Genomic DNA, 19,952 nt, shown 5'->3' on the forward strand with positions numbered 1-19,952 from the left:
TCTTCTATTCATTTTCCATATTTTTGACTATCGTTCATATGGCAGCTACATGGTATAGTTAACCGATTTTGATAAAATTTGATATGTAAATCAAGAGTAGTTAGAAAACTCTATATTCCAAAAATTATGCTTGTCTGATGAAAAACAACGATATCATAATTTTATTTCCCGATCCTGATCAAGAATATATATACTTTATGGGGTCTGAGGTGTCTCCTTATAATACTCTTTGATCTGCAAGGGTATAAAAAATAGTGACACTTCAAAGCAACATGCTTTTATTATTCTGTTCATTGCCGATACTATTGAAAGAAGTATACTGAATTCTACATGATCATGATGTTTATATGTATATATTTTTTATTATTGGTTTTTTTAGCTATACTCGACAACAATCACATTTCACACACTTTAATATTGATAATGGCCTAGGAATAAATATTTTAATAATGCAATGTAGATTTTAGATTGGTATAATGTTATGATTGGCTTATATTTTACCAACCTACAATGTACCGTGCCTTGTTAACATATTTATCTCTACGTCATTGGAAATATCGAATTAGTTAGCTGATCTCTTTAATTAAGTTGCTGCCGGCTATATAAACTAAACCTCAGACATGCTTCTGTCAGTTAAATTTTTGAAAAATGTATTGTCATTTGTTTGTTGAATTGAGTCTTCTATTCCTCTTATTCAACAGTTGTAAAGCAGCGGTAAATCGTTTTTTATAATTTTATTTTTATTTAATGTATTGTTGATATTATTATGCAGCGGAAATGGGAATACGAACCCTTAACACTGGAATTCTTCTCTTCGGATCCGAAACTAGTAAAAACCGACTTAAAGATCGTTCGAATGGGGCGTGCGGACTTCGGACTGTCTGGAACTGTCGAGTGGAATTACGATGCCACCGACGAAACTATGGTGAATGTAATTCAATATGTTTGAATCCCTATAATAAAAACTTCAATATACTCCAGGTCGAACTTACTGCCTTTCGCAGTAATTCGGGAGATGAGAGCGACTACAAGATGCTCCCTTGGTCGATTCCCAAACAATCCCTTTTTGATTATCTCAACTCCTACTACAAGGACATGTTTATGAAGGACCTTGTCTCCTGCAGTAATGCGCCACAATTTGAGGACAAATTTGATGAGTCCTCGATTAAACAGAAATATTACGCAGAAAAATGCATCATTAATGGCGAAGGGCTACCGGATATGGTACCCCCCGGATTCTACAAACTCATATCTAATTGCACCGGACCAGATCAGCCCTCTTGGAGCTTTGTTGCTGTCGTAAAATTAACAAGCAAAATGTTTTAAGTCAACGGAAACCGTCAAAAATAAAAAAAAATCTTTTCATAAGAACCGTCTTAACTTGAAAGGAGAAACAAAAGTAAAACAAGAAAGGAAGCTTAGTTGCCGAAGCTTGCCGAAGCTAGCTTCCTTTCTTGTTTGGATCTTTCCTAAGGCAGCTAATGATAGAGTTATCCGACTTGGATAAAATTTAATCCGAAATTCAATAGCCGTCGGAAAACGCCATCTGGAAGAAATTAAGTCGATCTGAAAAAACGCCGTAAGAATTTTTTTTTTCATTCTCTCGTATGAAAGCTATTCGATATAGACGGCCGATCCGGCCCGTTCCGACTTAGGAAAGTTGGGAAAGTTTCAGCAAGATGGCTTTAAAACTGAGAGACTAGTTTAAAGAGAAACGGACAGACGGACAGACGTATTTCGATTCAGATGGTGATGCTGATCCAGAATATATATACTTTATGGGGTCTGAGGTGTCTCCTTCACTGCGTTGCAAACTTCTGACTGAAATTATAATACCCTTTTGCTCGGTAAGGGTATAACAAACAAAGAGAAAAGGGTTTACTTAAAACAATTTTGGAACATCTTTATTATTAAATTTATTGCCGATATTATTGGATTAAATACATATACTGAATTTTACCTCATTATGATTTTTATATATATAAAATTAATGTATATATTTTTAATTATTACTTTTTGTTTTGCTATCCTCGACACTAAACACTTTTTTTACACGGTAATATTCATAATGGCCTAGGGATAAATATTTTAACAATATAATGTAGATTTTAGACTGATATAATGTTATATTTTACCAATCTACAAACTATAGAGCCTTGTAAAATATTTATCTCTGTGTCATTTGAAAAATAAAATTAGTCTAATGAAAATGTCGTGCAAAACTGCTCACTTTTTTTAGCCACTGCCGGCTATATAAAGAGAAACACAGAAAAGCTACCAGTCAGTTAATTATTTGAAAAAAATGTTTTGTTATTTGTTTGTTGAACTTTGTCTGCTATTCCTGTTATTCAACGGTTGTGAAGCAGCAGTAAGTTGTTTATTAATATTTGATATTTATTTTTAATAAATGGATTTATACTTATTATGCAGCGGAAATGGGAATATGAACCCCTATCTCTGGACACCTTTTCTTCGGATCCGAAACTAATAAAAATTGACGCACAGATCGTTCGAATGGGGAGGGCGGATTTCGGACTGACTGGAACTGCCGAGTGGAATTACGATACGACCGACGAAACTATGGTAAATGCAATTCTATATGTTTGGATCCCTATAATGAAAGCTTTTATATTATCCAGGTCGAAGTTATTGCCTTTCGTAGCAGTTCGGGAGATGAGAGCGACTACAAGATGCTCCCTTGGGCGGTTCCCAAACAACCCTTTTACGACTATCTCAACACCTACTATAAGGATATGTTTATGAAGGACTTTGTCTCCTGCAGCAATTTGCCACAGTTTGAGGACAAATTTGAACCGCCCTGGCTTAAACAGAAATATTACGCTGAAAAATGTATCATTAATGGCGAAGGGCTACCGGATATGGTACCGCTCGGATACTACAAGCTCATATTTAATTGTACCGGACCAGATCAGCCCTCTTGGAGCTTTGTTGCTGTCGTAAAATTAACAAGCAAAATGTTTTAAATCAAGGGAAACCGTCAAAAATAAAGAAACAATTTTATAAGAACCGTTTAAACTTGAAAGGGGAAACAAAAGTAAAATTAGAGTTCATATTTTTTTTAAGTTATTAGGTATTGAAGTAAAAGAGTAGTAACATGGTTTCTCTAAATGTTGGATCTTGGCGACTATAAATATTATTTTAATAGTAAACTGGTAAACAGTAAGAAAATCGTCGAGCGCAAACAATTTAGTAATACAGAGTTAACGTAATATTTGTTATTTATTAGATATCACACATTACAATAATTGTAATGTATTCCCATATTCGCTGCATGTGATGTATTAAACATACATATATATTTACTAGAGGTCCTGTGTCCGCTTCGCTGGTCAACACAATTTAACAACATAAAAGTCAATATTGCAACATTTTTCAAATATATGGAAGTATAGAAAGATGGTGATTTAACACTTTTCCAGTTTGACTTTTCCACTTGCGCAGGACAATCCAGCCGTTTCTCTTTTAAACTTTAACGCACTGCAATATCGGTATACCTATAGTCGCCATTGGTCCAATATCTAAATTTTCATTATCACTGTAGTTCGCAGTGGGGTCATATTGGAATGCCAAGCGATTGAATGATGCCAATGATCTCCATGTGCTCATTTGTCTTTTTTCGCTTAAGTTTTGTGAATATACTGGCTGCTGGCTTGGATGTCTGCGGCCAATGTTTGCACGTCGTCCTCTAAGCATTTTGGACTATGGACAGAGTGGTGAATTTATCCTCAAATGCACGATCCACATAATTTTCACAGTTCAACTTAAATTGAATAAAAATTCTTTTTTTTCACAATTTCACAGTGAACACAAAAATTGAGTTAAAATGCTATGGGAGCGTGTTTGTCAGTGTGATGAGGTAGCAACTCACTTTATATGCGATAATACTGCAATTTTCTTACGGATCCCTAATTTTTTTCAAAATAAATTATAGCCTATTTAACTCCACGATAATATAGCTTTCTATCGGCGAAAGAATTTTTTAAATCGGACCAGTAGTTCCGGAGCCTATTCCCTGCAAACAAACAAACAAAGAAACAAACAAACAAATTTTACCTCTTTATAATATTAGTATAGATTAATTTGATTTGTATTTTTTGGTTACACTGTAGATTTAAGATTGGTATAATGTTATGATTGGCTTGTATATAACCAATCTAGATTGTACCGTGTCTTGTTAAAATAATAATCTCTAGATCAGTGCAAATATTAAATTCATCTGATAATAATGTCGTGCAAAAATCCCAATGTTATTTTAGTTGCTGCCGGTTATATAAACTGAAACTCAGACATGCTGCCAGTCAGTTAAATATTTGAGAAATGTTTTGCCACTTGTATGTCAAATTGTGTCTCCTACTCATGTTATTCAACGGTTATAAAGCAGCTGTAAGTCCCTTTTGAATATTATTTATATTTATTATATTATTTATATAATAAATGTGTTGTTTATATTGTTGTACAGCGGAAATGGGAACTCGAGCCCCTATCTATGGAAGTCAGCTCTTCGGATCCGGAACTAATAAGACTCGAGGCAAAGATCGTTCGAATGGGGCGGGCGCAATACGGATTGTCTGCTACTGTCGATTGGAATTACGATGCGACCGAGGAAACTATGGTGAAAAAAAATGATATGAGTTCTATTACTTTTTAAAGAACCACAACCTCTTCCAGGTTGAATTCACTATCCTTTACAGCACTTCGGGAGATAAGAGAGACTATAAATTGCTCCCTTGGGCGATTCCCAAACAATCCCTTTACCACTTTCTCAGCACCTTCTACAAGGATCGTTTAATGGATAAATATGAGTCCTGCACCAATATGCCTCACATTAAGGACAAGTTTGAACCGCCCTGGCTAAAGCAGAAATATTACGCCGACAAATGCGTGGACGATGGCAAAGGTGTGATGGATGTCGTACCTCCCGGATTCTACAAATTCATATTGAATTGTACCGGACCGGATCAGCCCTCTTGGGGTGCAGTTGGTCTTTATAAAATTACAACCAAATTTTTTTAACTCAATAAATATAATAACCAGGAAAAATCTAGAATAACAAGAATAATTTCATTCGGGTTTTACTGAAACCCATTATGTAAAAACATAATATAGCGAAAAGAGGTAAGGGTTTACTTAAAACAATATTATTATTATTCATCTATGAAATTTTAAAACGTATATATTTTTTAAGTTGATTTGTATTTTTTCGTTTGACCTAAATATTTTCAATTACCTAAGGATGAATATTTTAACAAGCTTTGTAGATTTAAGATTGGTATAATGTCATGATTGGCTGGTATTTTAACAATCTACATATACCGTGCTTTGTTAAAATAAAAACAACCTAATATATTTATATAATGAACATGTATTTTTTGGTTTGTCCCTACACACATTTTACAGACTGAAATATTCCCAATGACCTAGGGAATATTTTAACACTGCACTGTAGATTTAAGATGGTATAATGTTATAAATGATTTGCATTTTACCAATCTACAATGTACTGTGCCTTGTCAAAATATTTATCTCTAGGTTAGTGAAAATATTAAATTAGTCTGATATAATGTCATGCAAAACTACTGGCTTTATTTTATTTTTTATACCGGCTATATAAACTGAAACTCAGACATGCTACATGTCAGTGAAATATTTGAAAAATGTCTTGTTATTTGTTTGTTGAACTTTGTCTCCTATTCCTGTTTTTAATCGGTTGTAAAGCAGCGGTAAATCCATTTTGAATATTTTTATATATACATATTTAATGTATTGTTGATATTATTTTGCAGCGGAAATGGGAATACGAGCCCCTATCTGTGAAAGTCTTCTATTCGGATCCTGACCAAATGAAACTCGAGGCGCATATCGTTCGAATGGGGCGCGCGGACTTCGGAATGTCCGCAACCGCCGATCTGAATTACGATGCAACCGACGAAACTATGGTGAATGTAAATCTACATGTTTAGATCCCTTATCAAAAACTTAAATATTCTCCAGATAGAAGTCATTGCTTATCGCAGCCGTTCGGGAGATGAGAGGGACTACAAGATGCTCCCTTGGACGGTTCCCAAACAACCCTATTACGATTATCTCAACATCTACTACAAGGATTTGTTTATGAAAGACTTTGCCTCCTGCAGCAATTTTCCACAGTTTAAGGATAAATTTGAACCGCCGATGCAAAAAAAAAAATATTACGTCGATAAGTGCATGATCAATGGCGAAGGGCTGCCGGATTTGTTACCCCCTGGATACTACAAACTCAAATTTAATTGCACCGGACCGAATCAGCCCTATTGGGGCTTTATTGCTATCGTAAGAGTAACAACCAAACTGTTTTAGATCAACGGAAGCCCCAAAAAATAAAAAAAACATGTTTATAAGAACCGTCTTAACTTCAGAGGAGAAACAAAAGTGAAATTAGAGTTCATATTTTTGTTTTAAGTTAATAGGTATTTACGTAAAAGAGTACTAATTTGGTTTCTATATATGTAGCTTAATCTTCTACGTGAATGAATGTATGATCTTTGCGACTACAATCGGTTAAAGCTCTTGTGTTTAAAATAGTAAATATTATATTTTAATAAAAAAAATGGTAAACAGTAAATAAAATCGTAGAGCGTAAAAAATATAGTAATACATAGTTAACGTAAAATTTTTTTTTATAAGATATCACAAATTACATTAATTTTAATGTATTCCCATTTGCACTGCATATGATATTTTAAAACATATGTATATATATATTTATTAATTTAATTTGAATTTTTTGGTTTGCCCCTACACACATTTTTCAGATTTAAATGTTCCCAAATACCTAGGGATAAATAGTTTAACACTGCACTGTAGATTTAAGATTGGTATGTTATGATTCGCTTGTATCTATAATCTACAATCTACAATTATTAAAATCATCTGATAATAATGTCGTGCCAAAATGCGAACGTTATTTAATTTTCTGCCGGTTATATAAACTGGAACTTAGACATGCTGCCAGTCAGTTAAATAGTTGAAAAATGTCTTGCTACTTGTTTGTTGAATTTTGTCTTCTATTCCTGTTATTCAGCGGCTGTGAAGCAGCGGTAAATCTTTTATTAATATTTCATATTTACATTTAATAAATGGATTATATAAATATTATGTAGCGGAAATGGGAATACGAACTCTTATCTTTGGAAGTCTTCTCTTCGAATCCAAAACTAATGAAAATCGAGGCAAAGGTCGTTCGAATGGGGCGGTCGGAAATCGGATTGTCCGCAACTCTCGATTTAAATTATGATGTGACCGACGAAACCACGGTGAACGTAAACCTATATATTTGAATCCAGATAATGAAAACTTTAATATTATCCAGATCGAAGTCATTGCGTATCGAAGCAATTCAGGAGATGAGGGAGACTACAAGATGCTTCCTTGGGCGGCTCCCAAACAACCCTATTACGAGTATCTCAACACCTACTATAAGGACTTTGTTATGAAGGACTTTGCCTCCTGCAGCAATTTGCCACAGTTCAAAGATAAATTTCAACCGCCGGTGCAAAAAAAGAAATATTACGCCGAAAAATGCATGGTTATTGGCGAAGGACTGCCGGATATAGTACCGCCCGGATACTACAAACTCATATTTAATTGCACCAAACCTGATGAGCCCTATTGGGGCTTTATTGCTATCGTTAGAATAACAACCAAACTGTTTTAAATCAACGGAAACCTCCAAAAATAAAGACCTTTTCATAAGAGCCGTCGTAATTTGAAAGGAGAAACAAAAGTAAAATACGGAGTTATTTAAAGTAGTAAATTTAAAGGTGATACCAATACCTTTTAAACGATATACGGCATTGCCAGATACGATTATATTTGACTTCACAAGCGAAGCGCGAAATTGGAATGTAACAACCTAATATAAAATGACAAGAACAATTTAATTCGGGTTTCAGTATGGCGATATTTTATGCAAAAACAAAATAAAGTAAACAAAGAAAAGGGTTAACTTAAAACAATATTATTGGATAAAATATACTGAATTCCTTTGTGAAATTTTAAAAGAAATATATTTACTAAATTGTTTTTTTTTTTTTTTTTGGTTTGACATTACACACATTTACAGTCTTAAATATTCCCAATTACTTAGGGATAAATATTGCAACAATGCAATGTAGATTTAAGATTGGTATAATGTTTTGATTGGCTTGTATTCTCTAGGTTATTAGAAATATTAAATTAGTCTGATAATAATGTCGTGCAAAAATGCTAACGTTATTTTAGTTGCTGCCAGTTATATAAACTGAAACTCAGACATGCTGCCAGTCAGTTAAATATTAGAAAATGTCTTGCTACTTGTTTGTTGAATTTAGTCTTTTATTCCTGTTATTCATCGGCTGTGAAGCAGCGGTAAATCTTTTATTAATATTTGATATTAATATTTAATAATTGGATCATATAAATATTATGTAGCGGAAATGGGAATACGAACTCTTATCTTTGGAAGTCTTCTCTTCGGATCTTAAGCTAGTAAAACCCGAGGCAAAAGTCGTTCGAATGGGGCGGTCGGAAATCGGATTGTCTGGATCTCTTGATTGGAATTACGATGCAACCGACGAAACTACGGTGAACGTAAATCTATATATTTGAATCCGCATAATGAAAACTTTAATATTATCCAGGTCGAAGTCATTGTCTTTCGCAGCAGTTCGGGAGATAAGAGAGACTACAAAATGCTCCCTTGGGCGGCTCCCAAACAACCCTATTACGATTACCTCAACACCTACTATAAGGACTTGTTTATGAAGGATTTTGCCTCCTGCAGCAATTTGCCACAGTTTAAGCATAAATTTCAACCGCCCTGGCTTAAACAGAAATATTACGCAGAAAAATGCTTGGTCAATGGGGATGGGCTACCGGATTTGATGCCCCCCGGATACTACAAACTCATATTTAATTGCACCGGACCGAATCAGCCCTATTGGGGCTTTATTGCTGTCGCAAGACTAATAGCCAAACTGTTTTAAATCAAAAATAAAAGACCTTTTCATGAGAACCGTCGTAATTTGAAAGGTAAAACAAAAGTAAAATACCGAGTTATTGAAAGTAGTTTTATTTACGTGACACTATTGTTTAGAGTTATATTTTATTTACTTATTAGACTAGGTTATATTATTAAAGAGTTTTTATAAAGTTTCTATAAAGCTTAATCTTCTGTGTTTAAATGTAGCATTTTGGTGGCTAAAATCGGTAAAAGTTCTTATGTGTTAAAATAGTAGATATCATTTTGACAGTAAGATGGTAGATAGTGAAAAAATCATCGAGTGCAAACAATATAGTATTACTAACAACTAACCTTATATTACAATAAATATTTGATTATTATGAAATTGTAGACTTTATGAGATGTTACACATTTCTAATTGTTTAATGCATGTAAAAAATAATTAAATTTTTTTAAACGAAAGTTTAAAACTTCAAAGTTTTTAATCACTCGTTGTAGGTAAGTACTTAAGTACTTAATATTATATTTACAAAAATTAACGAGGAGTTCTGACTGTGGAACTTTTTTGAGAGTTCTGCTGATTATGGGGGCAGTGGAATATTGAATAAGTAATAGTTTCTATGAAAAATAGGCAGGACTGCTTCAGTGCAGTGCAGTTCCTAAACCATCTCCCATACATTTACCTTTAAATCCGAAAATTTCTACATGTTTTTGGCATTTTTTATCATGTTTGCGAGCAATGTAACATGAGCTTATATAATTTGTACACATCTCAGGCGAAACAATATCGTTCTACTAGCCTTCGTTTGCTATATAAACAACAACCGATTTGCAGTCGAATTAAGTTTAATCTTGTTAAGATGAAACCGCGCATCTCGCTGCTGTTTTTTTTCGGTGCGCTCGTTTTCAACGGCTGTTTTGCAGCAGTATGTCAGGACTTTCTAGTACACCCTCAGGATCTCTAATTTTTGATATAACTTCACAGCCCAACTGGGAGTACGAGCCCATATCCCTAACATCCTATACCTCGGATGAGAACCTATTAAATATCTCTACAAAGGTTGAGCGTTTGGGACGCAGTGAATATGCCTTTTCCATGACGTTGGATTGGAAATATCAAGCAGATGAAAATGATATGGTAAATATTTGCGTTTATATTTTAACAATCCTAAAAAAAACTAGTTTTCTTGACAGGTTGAAGCTGATGTTTATCACTGTTCATCGGGAGATGAGAACGACTACAAAATGATGCCCTGGTCTATTCCCCAACAGCCATTCTTTGAGTATCTAAACGGCTTCTACAAGGATGCGTTTATAAAGAATGTGGGACACTGCTCGAATATGCTACAATTCGAAGGCGATTTTGTTCCCCCGTGGCCCCCTAATCTCTACAAGCTCGATAGGTGTGTGGCCAATGGCGAGGGATTACCAGAAGTCGCCCCCGAAGGATTCTTCAAGCTGTGTTACAAAGCCACTGGACAGGTCGACTGGGGCTTCACGCTAATCGTAAAGGTCATGAGCAAGGTTATCTGAAGGGCACATTTTTGGCAGACAACTGTTTTTTTTTTTTTTGAATTGTAACTAAAATTGAAAAATGTAAATATTAAAGTTTTCAAAAGGCATTGATATGGTCTTAAAGTAAGTAATAAATTAATGAACTACAAGTCAAAATACTTCTTTAAGTTTATTTACTTTGGTTACATATCGAGTTCAATAATGTAAGAGATGGGATTGTTTATCCATTAAAATCAAGGAAACTCATGTTGTTACTAGTGTTTTATTGTACTACTTGTTGGTATTTATTAATATTTATTTTTGAGATAAAACTAGTTGTTCAAACCGTGTAGATGAACAAATAAAGATATGAGTTGCATGATTTGCACTCATTCTGTCGCTTATTAACATTATTATTTTGATAATAATTTGTACACAAAGTTTCCGTGCGGAACAGTTATTTTTGAAAGGCTCACTTAGTTCGAGAACTATATAAGCCTAACGGGTTTAGACAACATGACCAATTTAACTAGAAATGTTACCGTTTTCTGTGCCCTTTCTGCTTTTTGTGGGCATTTTTGTGTATTTATACGATGATTGTGCTGCAAGGGTAAGACTTCCCTTTGAAAGAGACTTCAAATATATTTTATATTTAATAACCAGTTCTTTAATTATTTTTACTAAATTGCAATATATTTAATTTTTGAACGGATTTAAATGTTGGTATATTTTACAGAACAATTGGGAGGCCACGCCCATTTCGATTTCTGGCAGTACCACAAATCCGAGTGACATGGACATGGATCTGCGAATCGAGCACAAAGCCAGAGATTTCAGCTTTTCGGGAACATTCTTTTGGAATATAGATATGGATGACAACGTGATGGTGGGTAACAACAATCCCCCAATGTATCATTAATTCCTACTCATATATCAAATAAATAAATTATAATCAGGTTGAAATGCGAATTTTGAGCAGCTATTCTGGAAAGGAGGAGGACTACAAGATGACTCCTTGGTCGATTCCACCTCAAAAGTTCGTTGACTACATCGAAACATTTTACAAGGACATAATAATGGCCAATCTCGGCGATTGTACCGATTTGCCACGATATGACGATGGATATGTACCGCCCTGGCCAAAGGCGACCTACAACTTCACCCGATGCACCATGAACGGCAAGGGATTGCCGGAAGTATTGGCAGAGGGCTTCTATAGGGCCGAGGCCGTCATCTCCTCTCCTCCATCGCTTGCAGTCAACCTATCCGTCGTTGTTCGAATCAGGACAAAAATGTTTTAAATTCAGGGCAATTAAATCCTGAAATTCCTCCCTCTCTCTATTGTCAACTGTTCTTTGCTTTTGGGCATTTCCGAGGTGTGAGCCGAATTCCAGCTGCGCGGAGATCGTCATAAAATCCGGCGGACTCACGGGCCAATAAATGAACCGAGCCAGGTAGAAATCGCTTGAAGCCAGCTGACGGCGGGTAGGCAGGCAGGCAGTTTGGAGTGTGAAATTGGCAAGACATGTTTGGAAACTGTTGTGGTACGAAAAAAAGTGTTTGCGGTAGGGTAGAGAGCGGAGAACTCCAAGGAAAAATTGCACAAAGTGTCCTGCACAGAGAGAAATTTATAGCATAATGCACTCATATTTTAGTTTTAACACGAACATAAGATCATCGTTGATAATGATATTATTTTTCGGTTTTTTTGTTTCCACAAGTAAGAGGCATGTACCATTATAATGGTTAACTAAATTCATCAACTTTTTCCCGTGTACTTTCCCCTCGTTTCGCCCCCTTGAAAATGCAATTCGAGTTGCATTTCAAGTGAAAACTCTGCACAGTTGCCTCGGCTAATTTATTGCAAATTGTTAAAAGCTACAACGACGAAGGCGACGCTGCTGCTGGCTGTCAACTGATGACAGCAGCATGCAGCCCCTCCCCTCCGGATTCCCCTGCACTAGACTCGTGGCCGCTGCTGTGTTTTCCCCATTTTCGAGCTCCGCTCGTTGGTTGGGGAAAAATTCAGTTTAGAGTGAACCAGATTCGTATGGAAATTGCATGGCAGTCTCACAGAAAAATCATAGAATACAGATATTTGAAGAGCTTAAAGCTTGTTAAGAAATGAATTCATTTAAGCTTCAATAGAAAAAGAACCCTTGTTTTTTATAGCCTGTACATATTCGTTTTATTATATAACTGTTTTGAATAATATAAAAACTTATTGCAATTCAGTTTTATATCCATTGTTTAACCTATTTTATTTTTACCTCTATAATTTAAAATTAGTATGCCTTCACTATGATGGCCTCCTAATTATACCAATACAATTAAAAGCTAAGTTTTGCATAATTCACATTTGCAAATGTAATCCCGTATTAAAACAAAGCTGCATTGAGTTCATTCGTTTTTATTAGGTACAGCAATAATATATATCAACACATGCCCACATTTAATAAGGTTTTTATTGCTTGACTTTGTGTAAAAGTGTTCATTTTGCATTACAAACGAGATGGCGATCTAACAGCGCTTTAAAAGCCAATTAATTTGCTGCAACGAAACGCGGCTCACCCTGATTAGCATACGGTAACAGACAACAGCAACAACAACATGGGCAACCAATTTGCATTTAGCCACCATCCATCTAACTCACACAGTTCCCATCGCCCCGAAAACCCCTCAGTTGTCCCATCAATTCGCTGCTTGAACATTTCGCGGCATTGACAATATCAAATTGTTATCTGGCATAAAATAATTACAACGTTTTAATGCAGACAAAATAGTTGTCGTCAGTCGACGACGGTTGCAAGTTGTTTTGCGGTGTGTGCTTGGTGCTGTTGATATCATCGTTGTTGTTGCCGTTGTTGCCGCTTTTGCTGCCAAAGTTTAGCTGCCAATTTGAGTGCCAATAAAAGCGCGTGTGCGACAGCAAAGAGATTTCATTTCCAGCGGACAACGTTGCCATGGTTAGTTTTCGCTGCTGGTGCGCTAATTAACCAAAAACGCAGCCAATTAGTTGAACTAACACGGAAAAGTTGCAGTTCCATGGAAACCCCGTGGTAGGGAGTGGCACTCAGGGAAAAAATTGTTTATTTTTTTGCTTTTATAAATCACGAGCACAAATCAGAGTAAATATTAACCTATGTATTAAATGCTTTGGAAAACTAACCCAAGAACTTATGAAATTGTTTTAATTTATATAAAAAACTAATTGATTCTGTTTAAAAATAAATTTAAAAAATGTATTTCTGAGAACCTAATATTTCAACATTTTTTGTCAAGTGTCACAAGCTCAATTGGCGGACCTGTTTTCATTTGTGTTTTTGGTATTTGATTGCGCGATTTGAGTAGATAATGCTAGGGACACTAGTTCAGTGAATATACATTGCGAGCTAATTATTTCGATTGTCAGGGAGATTGTTGATTGTTGATAATTTAAATCGCTGCTGATTATTTGTAATGTTCTCAACAAGCGGATGGTATATATAAATTGCCCGCAAATATTCCTCAAATAACCGGAATAATTATTTGTAGCGTTTTTTTTTTTTATTATCATAGCTTTTCAACGAGTTCACTTAAATAATAAAAGCTAAATGGAACTTGTTGATTAAGTGGTATACTGTTTAAATGCTTTGATCTGAATTGCTTGCAGCCAGCTTATTTTATTGCCAGCACATCCGTGATTCAACTAATTAAACAAGTAAGCCTTCTGGAAGTTGGCCATCTAAAAATCTCGTTCAATTTGCGATTCTCATTGATTGAAAATTTGCGAAATGAAATGCATTAAAATGAGGCAGGCAAAGGTTAAATTATGTCTGCGTTCACGGAGATGCGGCTACAATAAACAAACAAGAATGGGACAAAAAGGGGGGATAGTCAGTCAGAATGCAAAGCTTGTTAAAATTCATGTAATGCATTAACAGAGAACAACAACCACAAATTACACACACACACATATATACACACTGACAGTGGAGGCGAAAAAAGGGGCCAAGGGGGACAAAGGGGGCACTACTGAGTCAAAAGGCCGACGGGCTGCAATGAAAAGGCAATTAAAGCACAGCGAGCAAAGGGGGGAAGTCATGAGGGAATCGGTTCCAAGGGGGGCAACAAAGGAAGGGGATAATGCTGCTGCTGCTGCTGCTGTTGCTGTTGCCGTTGCAGCAATCAATTGCATGCTTCAATGGACAAATATACGAGCATAGACAAGTGGAGAGCCAGCTCAGATAGACATGGCCGATACGGACGCCAAAGCAAATGCGTTCGCTCAACTACAGTGGAGCTTCGAAGCGTTGAACCATCATTTAAGATTAAAGCAAACTAGTTAATGTAAACTAATATTTTAAGAAGAGTAAGTTATAATTAGAATTGGATCATATAAATATTCTGTTACCTAAGACATTTTCATGGTTTTGTACTTCATCTATTTTTAATGTGTTATCTCCTCTTTAACAAAAAAAATTTTACAAATTAAATTTTGAGTGATAAGGTAAGCATTATCCATTTTTTATCTATTTTCAGTTATCAACAAATTTAAGAAGTGCTTTTAGAACAGTTTTAAAATGTTGGCAGTGACTTAAATTGCCTAAGCTGTTATGTGCATGATTTTTGTAGAACTCAACTAGACAAATGTAGTACTCTTATCGATGGCCGACTGTATCTGCGTTCGTTCATCAGTAAGTCTGCAGCAGCAACTGCGAGCGTGTGTATCTGTGAGTTGTCCACGGCAGACAGCCGTGGGACGGACGGAAAAGCGACTAGATGGACTCAACTAGATAAAAACCTTAGTTGGCTTGGTGCCCGGCCAAAACGAGGAATACAAGTGGTGGTGGTGATGGAGCTGGAGCTGGAGAAGCATCAAGTTGGGCTGGGTTGGTTTGGATTGGATTGGCTTGGGTTGGGTTGGGTTTGGTTGGGTGTTCGGTGTTCAAGAGCTCAGTGCTCAGTGTTCAGTGCCCAGTGCTCGAACCGTCTGCATCTTCATTCGCCTCCTTCGACGGCGGCAGTCAAGTGGAACGGCACAAAAACTTGTTAACTTTTTTCGCTACAAAAGGTCCGGACTCCGGAGAGTGCCAAGTTGAGTCAATCAACTGGCAACCTGCTCCTGCCACTGCCTGTTCCCCCTTCCCCTTCCCCTTCCCCTTCCCCTCTTCATCGATCTCCGCTCACTTGGCAGCAATTAATCAAATGGCAGACCCCGAATCCAACTTACGGCCGCTGGCTTTATTATTGCAATCAAGTCATTTACCTGCAAAACGCTTAATTATCACTTTTTGGGGCGGCAATTATCAATTAGCAGACACATTCTTCACATGCCACGCCCCCCGGAGACTACTGCTCCTTTCGGTTCTTCAGCGGCTCTCGCCCAAAACCATATTTCTCTCCGTACAACGGACTTATGCCGGCCAGAAGTTGGTGAGCCGAATCGTAATAGGTGTCGCAATTGGCCACCTCATCGGCCACGTAATCAAAGTCATAGGCTACAATCCGATAGCCGGCGCGACTCAATTCCACGCAATAGATGACCTGCTCCAGGGTGCGAATATTGATGTAGGCCACCCAGCGACAATGAGGCAGAAATTCGGCCACGATTAGGTGGTCTGCAAAGTCCTGGCACGAATCCACCATCCTTTGCGCCTCCCGGAGGGCGTGGAAGTCCTTGTCGTCACTCTGGACGAGAGCCATTATTACAGATTTTCTAAAACTGGAATTTTGACTAAAGAAACTAGGGTATTTGATAGATACCACAAAAGAGGTATAGTTTTATTATACCCTTTATATTTAAAAGAAACTCCTATTATAGTATTAAACTGATTATAGATCAACATTTAATTTATTAGTGGTTTAACTACTTTTTTTATCGCCTTGTTATAATCCAAAATAATCCCATTGAAGTATATTTTGGACAACCTTTTCTGCTAAAGAGTATTAAATGTATCGCTTTCCCGCTGAACAACACTCCTCGTCTCGTTTTCAAGGCATTTTTCCGTATTATGCATCCGCTTAACTCCTCGTGCGGCTCCTCTGAAGCCCTTCATCCTTCACCCTTCACCGTTCCCGATCTCCCTTGACTTCCTCAACTCAGAACCCAAGCTCAAGTGCTCTGGGTCCTCGGGGTCTTAGTCTCCTGACGCTGCCTGCTGCCGTTGGAAAACAAAAAAGGACAAAAGCAAAGAGTCTCGGGCTCAGACTCATGACAATCGAATGAGGAGCAAGCAAGGGGATCAGGGGATATATGTATAGAGGATAAGGGGTAGCCTGACTTGGTGTGATTTGGTACACAGAAAAAAAGGTTATTCAGAAACATATTTGAAATGTGTTTTCAATTTCTTAGGTTGAAGGAACATTTCTCATAACATTTCATTAAATAACTTGTTCGTCAACATTGACAAAGTTGATTATTAAATATATAAATTAACGCGGGTATTTTCATCTAGAACATTTGGGATTCTGCTATGAATTACTGGATTATCTTTTTTCCCAGTACACTTCCCCATCCACAATTCACGGCAGCAGCATCTTTTCCCTTACTTTTTGCTGATGAAGTTGAACAATTTGAGATACGAGCTGAGAAGGAAGGTAAGCGAACGGAAACCGAGGGGCGTTGGGGGTTCGGGAAGAAGAAGATGGGTTAGCCGACGGACAGAACGGACAGAAAGGGACGGACAGCGGACTATGGACTACGGACAACGGACAGAGGACCAAAGACAGAAGACAGAAGACCGAAGACTGTGGAACGTTCATTTAGTTGCCCATGGCCATGGCAAGCAAACCGTTTTCTGGCCCGGCTACCAGGCAAAGTTCCTGCGCTCCATGCTCCATGCTACATGCTCCATCTACCGCCTTCCTTCCTTCCTTGCCTCGTTCTCCCGCCTCCTAGACAATCAAGATGCTAAAAATGAAAAACTTTTTGCGACACACACGCAAATTTTTCTTCAATTTTCCTTCTGTTGCCGCCTAAATAGTTGATGAATTATGCGACAGCTGGGCGGGAAAATTTTTGTTTAATTTCATTTTCACACAGTGCGAAATGCATATTTATTGCATTTTGATACTTTAAGTTTTTTAACTCTCATATTACTTTTCGAATCGATTTGGCCCGTGTTTTTTTTCAGAAATAAGAATATTAGAGTTTATGAAAAATTTTAAATTCATTATGAATCGTTAAGAAACGTGAAGATTCAGAAGTTTGTTTGTAATTTTGAAATCATTTTAATATAGGAAACTTCTTAAAAATGATTGTACTTAGGAATTTAATGTAATTTTCTTATAAATGATTTCTTATTGATTCTACAGAATCTTTTGGTTTGAACCAGAAAGTTTTCAAAAATATTATTGCTTTTTTTGTTTTTCTTTCTCAAGTTGTAGGTCATTCTGAATTATTTTTCCACTGTGTGTGCGAAAGTTCAGTTTCAATTTATTTTAATTGCGCTGACAGTTTACGATCCCCCCTTCGACTCCGACTCCGACTCCGACTGCAACTCCATCTCCACCTCCCCCTCACGACTGCAATCAAAAGGAATAAATGAGTGAGCGGATGAGAAGGCGACGCGGCGAACAATAAGTGGATGGGATGGAATGGGGATGGGGATGGGGATGGGATGGAAAGGGAGTGCATGACCATAATCCGACTTTAACTCTTTCACCGATTCCCTGCCCTGCGGGCCTTTCTACCACCGCTCCTCCACCGCTCACAATTGTCGGAGATTTATGAACGCCTCTTGCGCTTTAAATTGAATTCAATATTTTGCAAGCGCACTGCTGCAACAACGGCAAATTGTAAACAACAAAGTTTTTTGTGTTCCGTTGACAGTTGCACTTTTTTTTATGGCGATTGCACATTTCATGGCTTTCTTTTTTTCGTGCTGAAATGGAATTTCTTTCCTTTTACCTACACTATTCCTGTTCGCTTCGCTTTTCAAGAGGTGTGAAAGGCGTTGAGTGGGTGTGCCGACAATTGAGCTGTTTTCTGCTGTTTGCTGATTTTTCCCAGTTACCAGATTAAAGACCAAATACAAAGTGCATACCTGCAAAGAGAAAAAGGAAAATGCGGAATTAGTGAAAAATCAAGGATTGTTTGGGTAAAGAGTGGATTAAGGCATTGCAATAAAGTAGCTTAAAGTGTATTAAACTACCTTTTTGACAGTTTTTGTGAAAAATGTACAAAGTGAATTTTTGTAAAAGGAAAGTTGAGTTTTTCCCTGCTGTATTTCTGTATATAAACTGACATTCAAGGTTTCTATGTGGTTTCAATTACGGTATAAATTTTAATTCTCCTTGGCTTCATTTTGCAAAAAAAGTATAGGTAAGCCAACTAATCTCCTTTTTGTTCGAAGGAATTAGGCAATTGTTTTATGGCAAGACAAATGTTATCTTATTTTTTATTAAGATGCTATTAGTTTTTATGATAACCGCTGGATTTTATTATAAATAAATATTTAGCAACTTCAATAACAGCTTAACTAGTTTAACAACAGAAATAATATTAACATTGAAATTAATGGCAACAAAAGAACTTTGTAGCTAGCAACATTAACAACAACAGAACTGCAAAAAGCAACACTAACAACAGTAACTCCTGTAGCTGCAACATCAGAAACAGCAACAGTCATCAAAGAAACAACGGCAACATTAACAAAAGCAGCAGCAACAACAACAAAAGCTACAACATAAACAACTGCAACACCGTAAGCAACCAGAGCAACAACAGGCAGAGTAGCAACAGCACCGTAAGCAACCAGAGCAACATTAACGCCAACAACAACAACAGCAGCAGCAGAAAAGAAACAGCAACGCCAACAGCAACATAAGATGCCCCCACGTTGAAAATTCAAAATGTTTTCGTTTGAGTGAGCACAACAGCAACAACAGCAACAACTTTCGACACGGTGTGTTGGCTACGTTGTTTCTATAGTTTTTTTTGTTGCCATTTTCGCCGCCAGGGCGCTACATTTTGTTGTTGTTGTTGTTGCCTCTTTTTTCGTGCTTTTTTTTTCGTTCGTTTCACATACAATTTGTTGTTGTTGTTGCCTCTTCTGCGCCAGTCAATTCAATTTGAAGCCATTTAGCATCAATTTGCAGTAATTTGACGTATAAATTATGTCAAATTGCCGAGCAGCTTGTCATTGGGTGTATTTCGTTGTTGCTGCCTGTTGTTGTTGTCGTTGTTGTTGCTGTTCTCACTCCGTCAGTCGCTCGTTTTCGGTTCCTTTGTTGTTGCTTTTGCACCTTTTTTTCCCCCTCCCGATTTTGTTGTTGTTATTGTGAGAGATTGTGCCCGCCAGGTAAAAATGTAAGGGGGAAAAAATAAGGTAGGGCGACCAAAGGCGAGGAAATGAGCGGGGCAAAGCGGCATCATCATCAAGTCCCAGTTGCCAGTTAAACAACCGCCAACCCTTCGTCCTTCCCTCTAAAAACCATTGTGTGCCTTGGTTTCACCCCAGCTCTTTTCATGCAC

General features: G+C 36.9%; 10 protein-coding genes across 12 annotated transcripts in view; 8 read left to right on the forward strand and 2 right to left on the reverse strand.

The window, feature by feature from the left end:
• The window catches only part of LOC108090326 (mucin-19), a 90,811-nt gene that overhangs the window by 19,487 nt on the left and 51,372 nt on the right, over positions 1 to 19,952 (reverse strand). The gene's annotated exons all lie outside the window — the stretch shown is intronic.
• On the forward strand, positions 231 to 1,655 carry LOC108090337. The gene is made up of 3 exons (XM_017188952.2): positions 231 to 714; positions 773 to 925; positions 982 to 1,655. The coding sequence occupies exons 1-3, from the start codon at positions 649 to 651 to the stop codon at positions 1,324 to 1,326; spliced, it is 564 nt and encodes a 187-aa protein (XP_017044441.1). The 5' UTR covers positions 231 to 648; the 3' UTR covers positions 1,327 to 1,655.
• LOC108090335 lies at positions 2,237 to 3,027 on the forward strand. Its single transcript, XM_017188950.2, has 3 exons — positions 2,237 to 2,368; positions 2,431 to 2,583; positions 2,640 to 3,027. Exons 1-3 carry the CDS (start codon positions 2,303 to 2,305, stop codon positions 2,982 to 2,984), a joined length of 564 nt encoding a protein of 187 aa, XP_017044439.1. The 5' UTR covers positions 2,237 to 2,302; the 3' UTR covers positions 2,985 to 3,027.
• On the forward strand, positions 4,309 to 6,604 carry LOC108090338. The gene is made up of 5 exons (XM_017188954.2): positions 4,309 to 4,404; positions 4,481 to 4,633; positions 4,690 to 5,741; positions 5,805 to 5,957; positions 6,013 to 6,604. The coding sequence occupies exons 3-5, from the start codon at positions 5,676 to 5,678 to the stop codon at positions 6,355 to 6,357; spliced, it is 564 nt and encodes a 187-aa protein (XP_017044443.2). The 5' UTR covers positions 4,309 to 4,404; positions 4,481 to 4,633; positions 4,690 to 5,675; the 3' UTR covers positions 6,358 to 6,604.
• On the forward strand, positions 4,508 to 5,034 carry LOC108090336. The gene is made up of 2 exons (XM_043208383.1): positions 4,508 to 4,633; positions 4,690 to 5,034. The coding sequence occupies exons 1-2, from the start codon at positions 4,508 to 4,510 to the stop codon at positions 5,032 to 5,034; spliced, it is 471 nt and encodes a 156-aa protein (XP_043064318.1).
• Positions 6,652 to 7,754, forward strand: LOC108090333. 2 transcript variants are annotated; one of them, XM_017188948.2, is made up of 3 exons: positions 6,652 to 7,097; positions 7,161 to 7,319; positions 7,370 to 7,754. In XM_017188948.2, exons 1-3 carry the CDS (start codon positions 7,032 to 7,034, stop codon positions 7,712 to 7,714), a joined length of 570 nt encoding a protein of 189 aa, XP_017044437.1. In that variant the 5' UTR covers positions 6,652 to 7,031; the 3' UTR covers positions 7,715 to 7,754. The 2 variants fall into 2 exon arrangements, with proteins under 2 accessions (XP_017044437.1, XP_017044438.1); XM_017188949.2 differs by having other exon boundaries at positions 6,660 to 7,097; positions 7,161 to 7,313.
• Positions 8,083 to 9,052, forward strand: LOC108090332. Of its 2 annotated transcripts, none has more exons than XM_017188946.2 (3): positions 8,083 to 8,406; positions 8,470 to 8,628; positions 8,679 to 9,052. In XM_017188946.2, exons 1-3 carry the CDS (start codon positions 8,341 to 8,343, stop codon positions 9,021 to 9,023), a joined length of 570 nt encoding a protein of 189 aa, XP_017044435.1. In that variant the 5' UTR covers positions 8,083 to 8,340; the 3' UTR covers positions 9,024 to 9,052. The 2 variants fall into 2 exon arrangements, with proteins under 2 accessions (XP_017044435.1, XP_017044436.1); XM_017188947.2 differs by having other exon boundaries at positions 8,087 to 8,406; positions 8,470 to 8,622.
• LOC108090327 lies at positions 9,414 to 10,623 on the forward strand. Its single transcript, XM_017188941.2, has 3 exons — positions 9,414 to 9,927; positions 9,987 to 10,139; positions 10,196 to 10,623. The coding sequence occupies exons 1-3, from the start codon at positions 9,748 to 9,750 to the stop codon at positions 10,532 to 10,534; spliced, it is 672 nt and encodes a 223-aa protein (XP_017044430.1). The 5' UTR covers positions 9,414 to 9,747; the 3' UTR covers positions 10,535 to 10,623.
• Positions 10,725 to 14,330, forward strand: LOC108090331. Its single transcript, XM_017188945.2, has 3 exons — positions 10,725 to 11,105; positions 11,232 to 11,381; positions 11,452 to 14,330. The coding sequence occupies exons 1-3, from the start codon at positions 11,031 to 11,033 to the stop codon at positions 11,794 to 11,796; spliced, it is 570 nt and encodes a 189-aa protein (XP_017044434.1). The 5' UTR covers positions 10,725 to 11,030; the 3' UTR covers positions 11,797 to 14,330.
• LOC108090339 (protein GSKIP homolog) overlaps positions 15,698 to 19,952 on the reverse strand; it is a 55,602-nt gene continuing 51,347 nt past the window's right edge. The window contains exon 2 of the mRNA XM_017188955.1: positions 15,698 to 18,522. Within this exon, the coding sequence (XP_017044444.1) occupies positions 15,827 to 16,180 (354 nt within the window). The 5' untranslated portion in view covers positions 16,181 to 18,522 and the 3' untranslated portion in view covers positions 15,698 to 15,826. The remainder of the gene's footprint in view (positions 18,523 to 19,952) is intronic.

Source organism: Drosophila ficusphila, unplaced genomic scaffold (assembly GCF_018152265.1).
Source record: "Drosophila ficusphila isolate 14025-0441.05 unplaced genomic scaffold, ASM1815226v1 contig_414, whole genome shotgun sequence".
Taxonomy (NCBI): domain Eukaryota; kingdom Metazoa; phylum Arthropoda; class Insecta; order Diptera; family Drosophilidae; genus Drosophila; species Drosophila ficusphila.

Excerpts from the sequence above, each read along its gene's own strand:
- LOC108090337 (XM_017188952.2), top strand. The coding sequence starts at position 649 with ATGTATTGTCATTTGTTTGTTGAATTGAGTCTTCTATTCCTCTTATTC. Across the intron at positions 715-772 it reads TCAACAGTTGTAAAGCAGCG|CGGAAATGGGAATACGAACC; the intron begins GTAAATCGTTTT and ends ATTATTATGCAG. Across the intron at positions 926-981 it reads ATGCCACCGACGAAACTATG|GTCGAACTTACTGCCTTTCG; the intron begins GTGAATGTAATT and ends AATATACTCCAG.
- LOC108090335 (XM_017188950.2), top strand. The coding sequence starts at position 2,303 with ATGTTTTGTTATTTGTTTGTTGAACTTTGTCTGCTATTCCTGTTATTC. Across the intron at positions 2,369-2,430 it reads TCAACGGTTGTGAAGCAGCA|CGGAAATGGGAATATGAACC; the intron begins GTAAGTTGTTTA and ends CTTATTATGCAG. Across the intron at positions 2,584-2,639 it reads ATACGACCGACGAAACTATG|GTCGAAGTTATTGCCTTTCG; the intron begins GTAAATGCAATT and ends TATATTATCCAG.
- LOC108090336 (XM_043208383.1), top strand. The coding sequence starts at position 4,508 with ATGGAAGTCAGCTCTTCGGATCCGGAACTAATAAGACTCGAGGCAAAG. Across the intron at positions 4,634-4,689 it reads ATGCGACCGAGGAAACTATG|GTTGAATTCACTATCCTTTA; the intron begins GTGAAAAAAAAT and ends AACCTCTTCCAG.
- LOC108090338 (XM_017188954.2), top strand. The coding sequence starts at position 5,676 with ATGTCTTGTTATTTGTTTGTTGAACTTTGTCTCCTATTCCTGTTTTTA. Across the intron at positions 5,742-5,804 it reads TAATCGGTTGTAAAGCAGCG|CGGAAATGGGAATACGAGCC; the intron begins GTAAATCCATTT and ends ATTATTTTGCAG. Across the intron at positions 5,958-6,012 it reads ATGCAACCGACGAAACTATG|ATAGAAGTCATTGCTTATCG; the intron begins GTGAATGTAAAT and ends AATATTCTCCAG.
- LOC108090333 (XM_017188948.2), top strand. The coding sequence starts at position 7,032 with ATGTCTTGCTACTTGTTTGTTGAATTTTGTCTTCTATTCCTGTTATTC. Across the intron at positions 7,098-7,160 it reads TCAGCGGCTGTGAAGCAGCG|CGGAAATGGGAATACGAACT; the intron begins GTAAATCTTTTA and ends AATATTATGTAG. Across the intron at positions 7,320-7,369 it reads CCGACGAAACCACGGTGAAC|ATCGAAGTCATTGCGTATCG; the intron begins GTAAACCTATAT and ends AATATTATCCAG.
- LOC108090332 (XM_017188946.2), top strand. The coding sequence starts at position 8,341 with ATGTCTTGCTACTTGTTTGTTGAATTTAGTCTTTTATTCCTGTTATTC. Across the intron at positions 8,407-8,469 it reads TCATCGGCTGTGAAGCAGCG|CGGAAATGGGAATACGAACT; the intron begins GTAAATCTTTTA and ends AATATTATGTAG. Across the intron at positions 8,629-8,678 it reads CCGACGAAACTACGGTGAAC|GTCGAAGTCATTGTCTTTCG; the intron begins GTAAATCTATAT and ends AATATTATCCAG.
- LOC108090327 (XM_017188941.2), top strand. The coding sequence starts at position 9,748 with ATGAGCTTATATAATTTGTACACATCTCAGGCGAAACAATATCGTTCT. Across the intron at positions 9,928-9,986 it reads TCAACGGCTGTTTTGCAGCA|CCCAACTGGGAGTACGAGCC; the intron begins GTATGTCAGGAC and ends ATAACTTCACAG. Across the intron at positions 10,140-10,195 it reads AAGCAGATGAAAATGATATG|GTTGAAGCTGATGTTTATCA; the intron begins GTAAATATTTGC and ends TTTTCTTGACAG.
- LOC108090331 (XM_017188945.2), top strand. The coding sequence starts at position 11,031 with ATGTTACCGTTTTCTGTGCCCTTTCTGCTTTTTGTGGGCATTTTTGTG. Across the intron at positions 11,106-11,231 it reads ACGATGATTGTGCTGCAAGG|AACAATTGGGAGGCCACGCC; the intron begins GTAAGACTTCCC and ends TATATTTTACAG. Across the intron at positions 11,382-11,451 it reads ATATGGATGACAACGTGATG|GTTGAAATGCGAATTTTGAG; the intron begins GTGGGTAACAAC and ends AATTATAATCAG.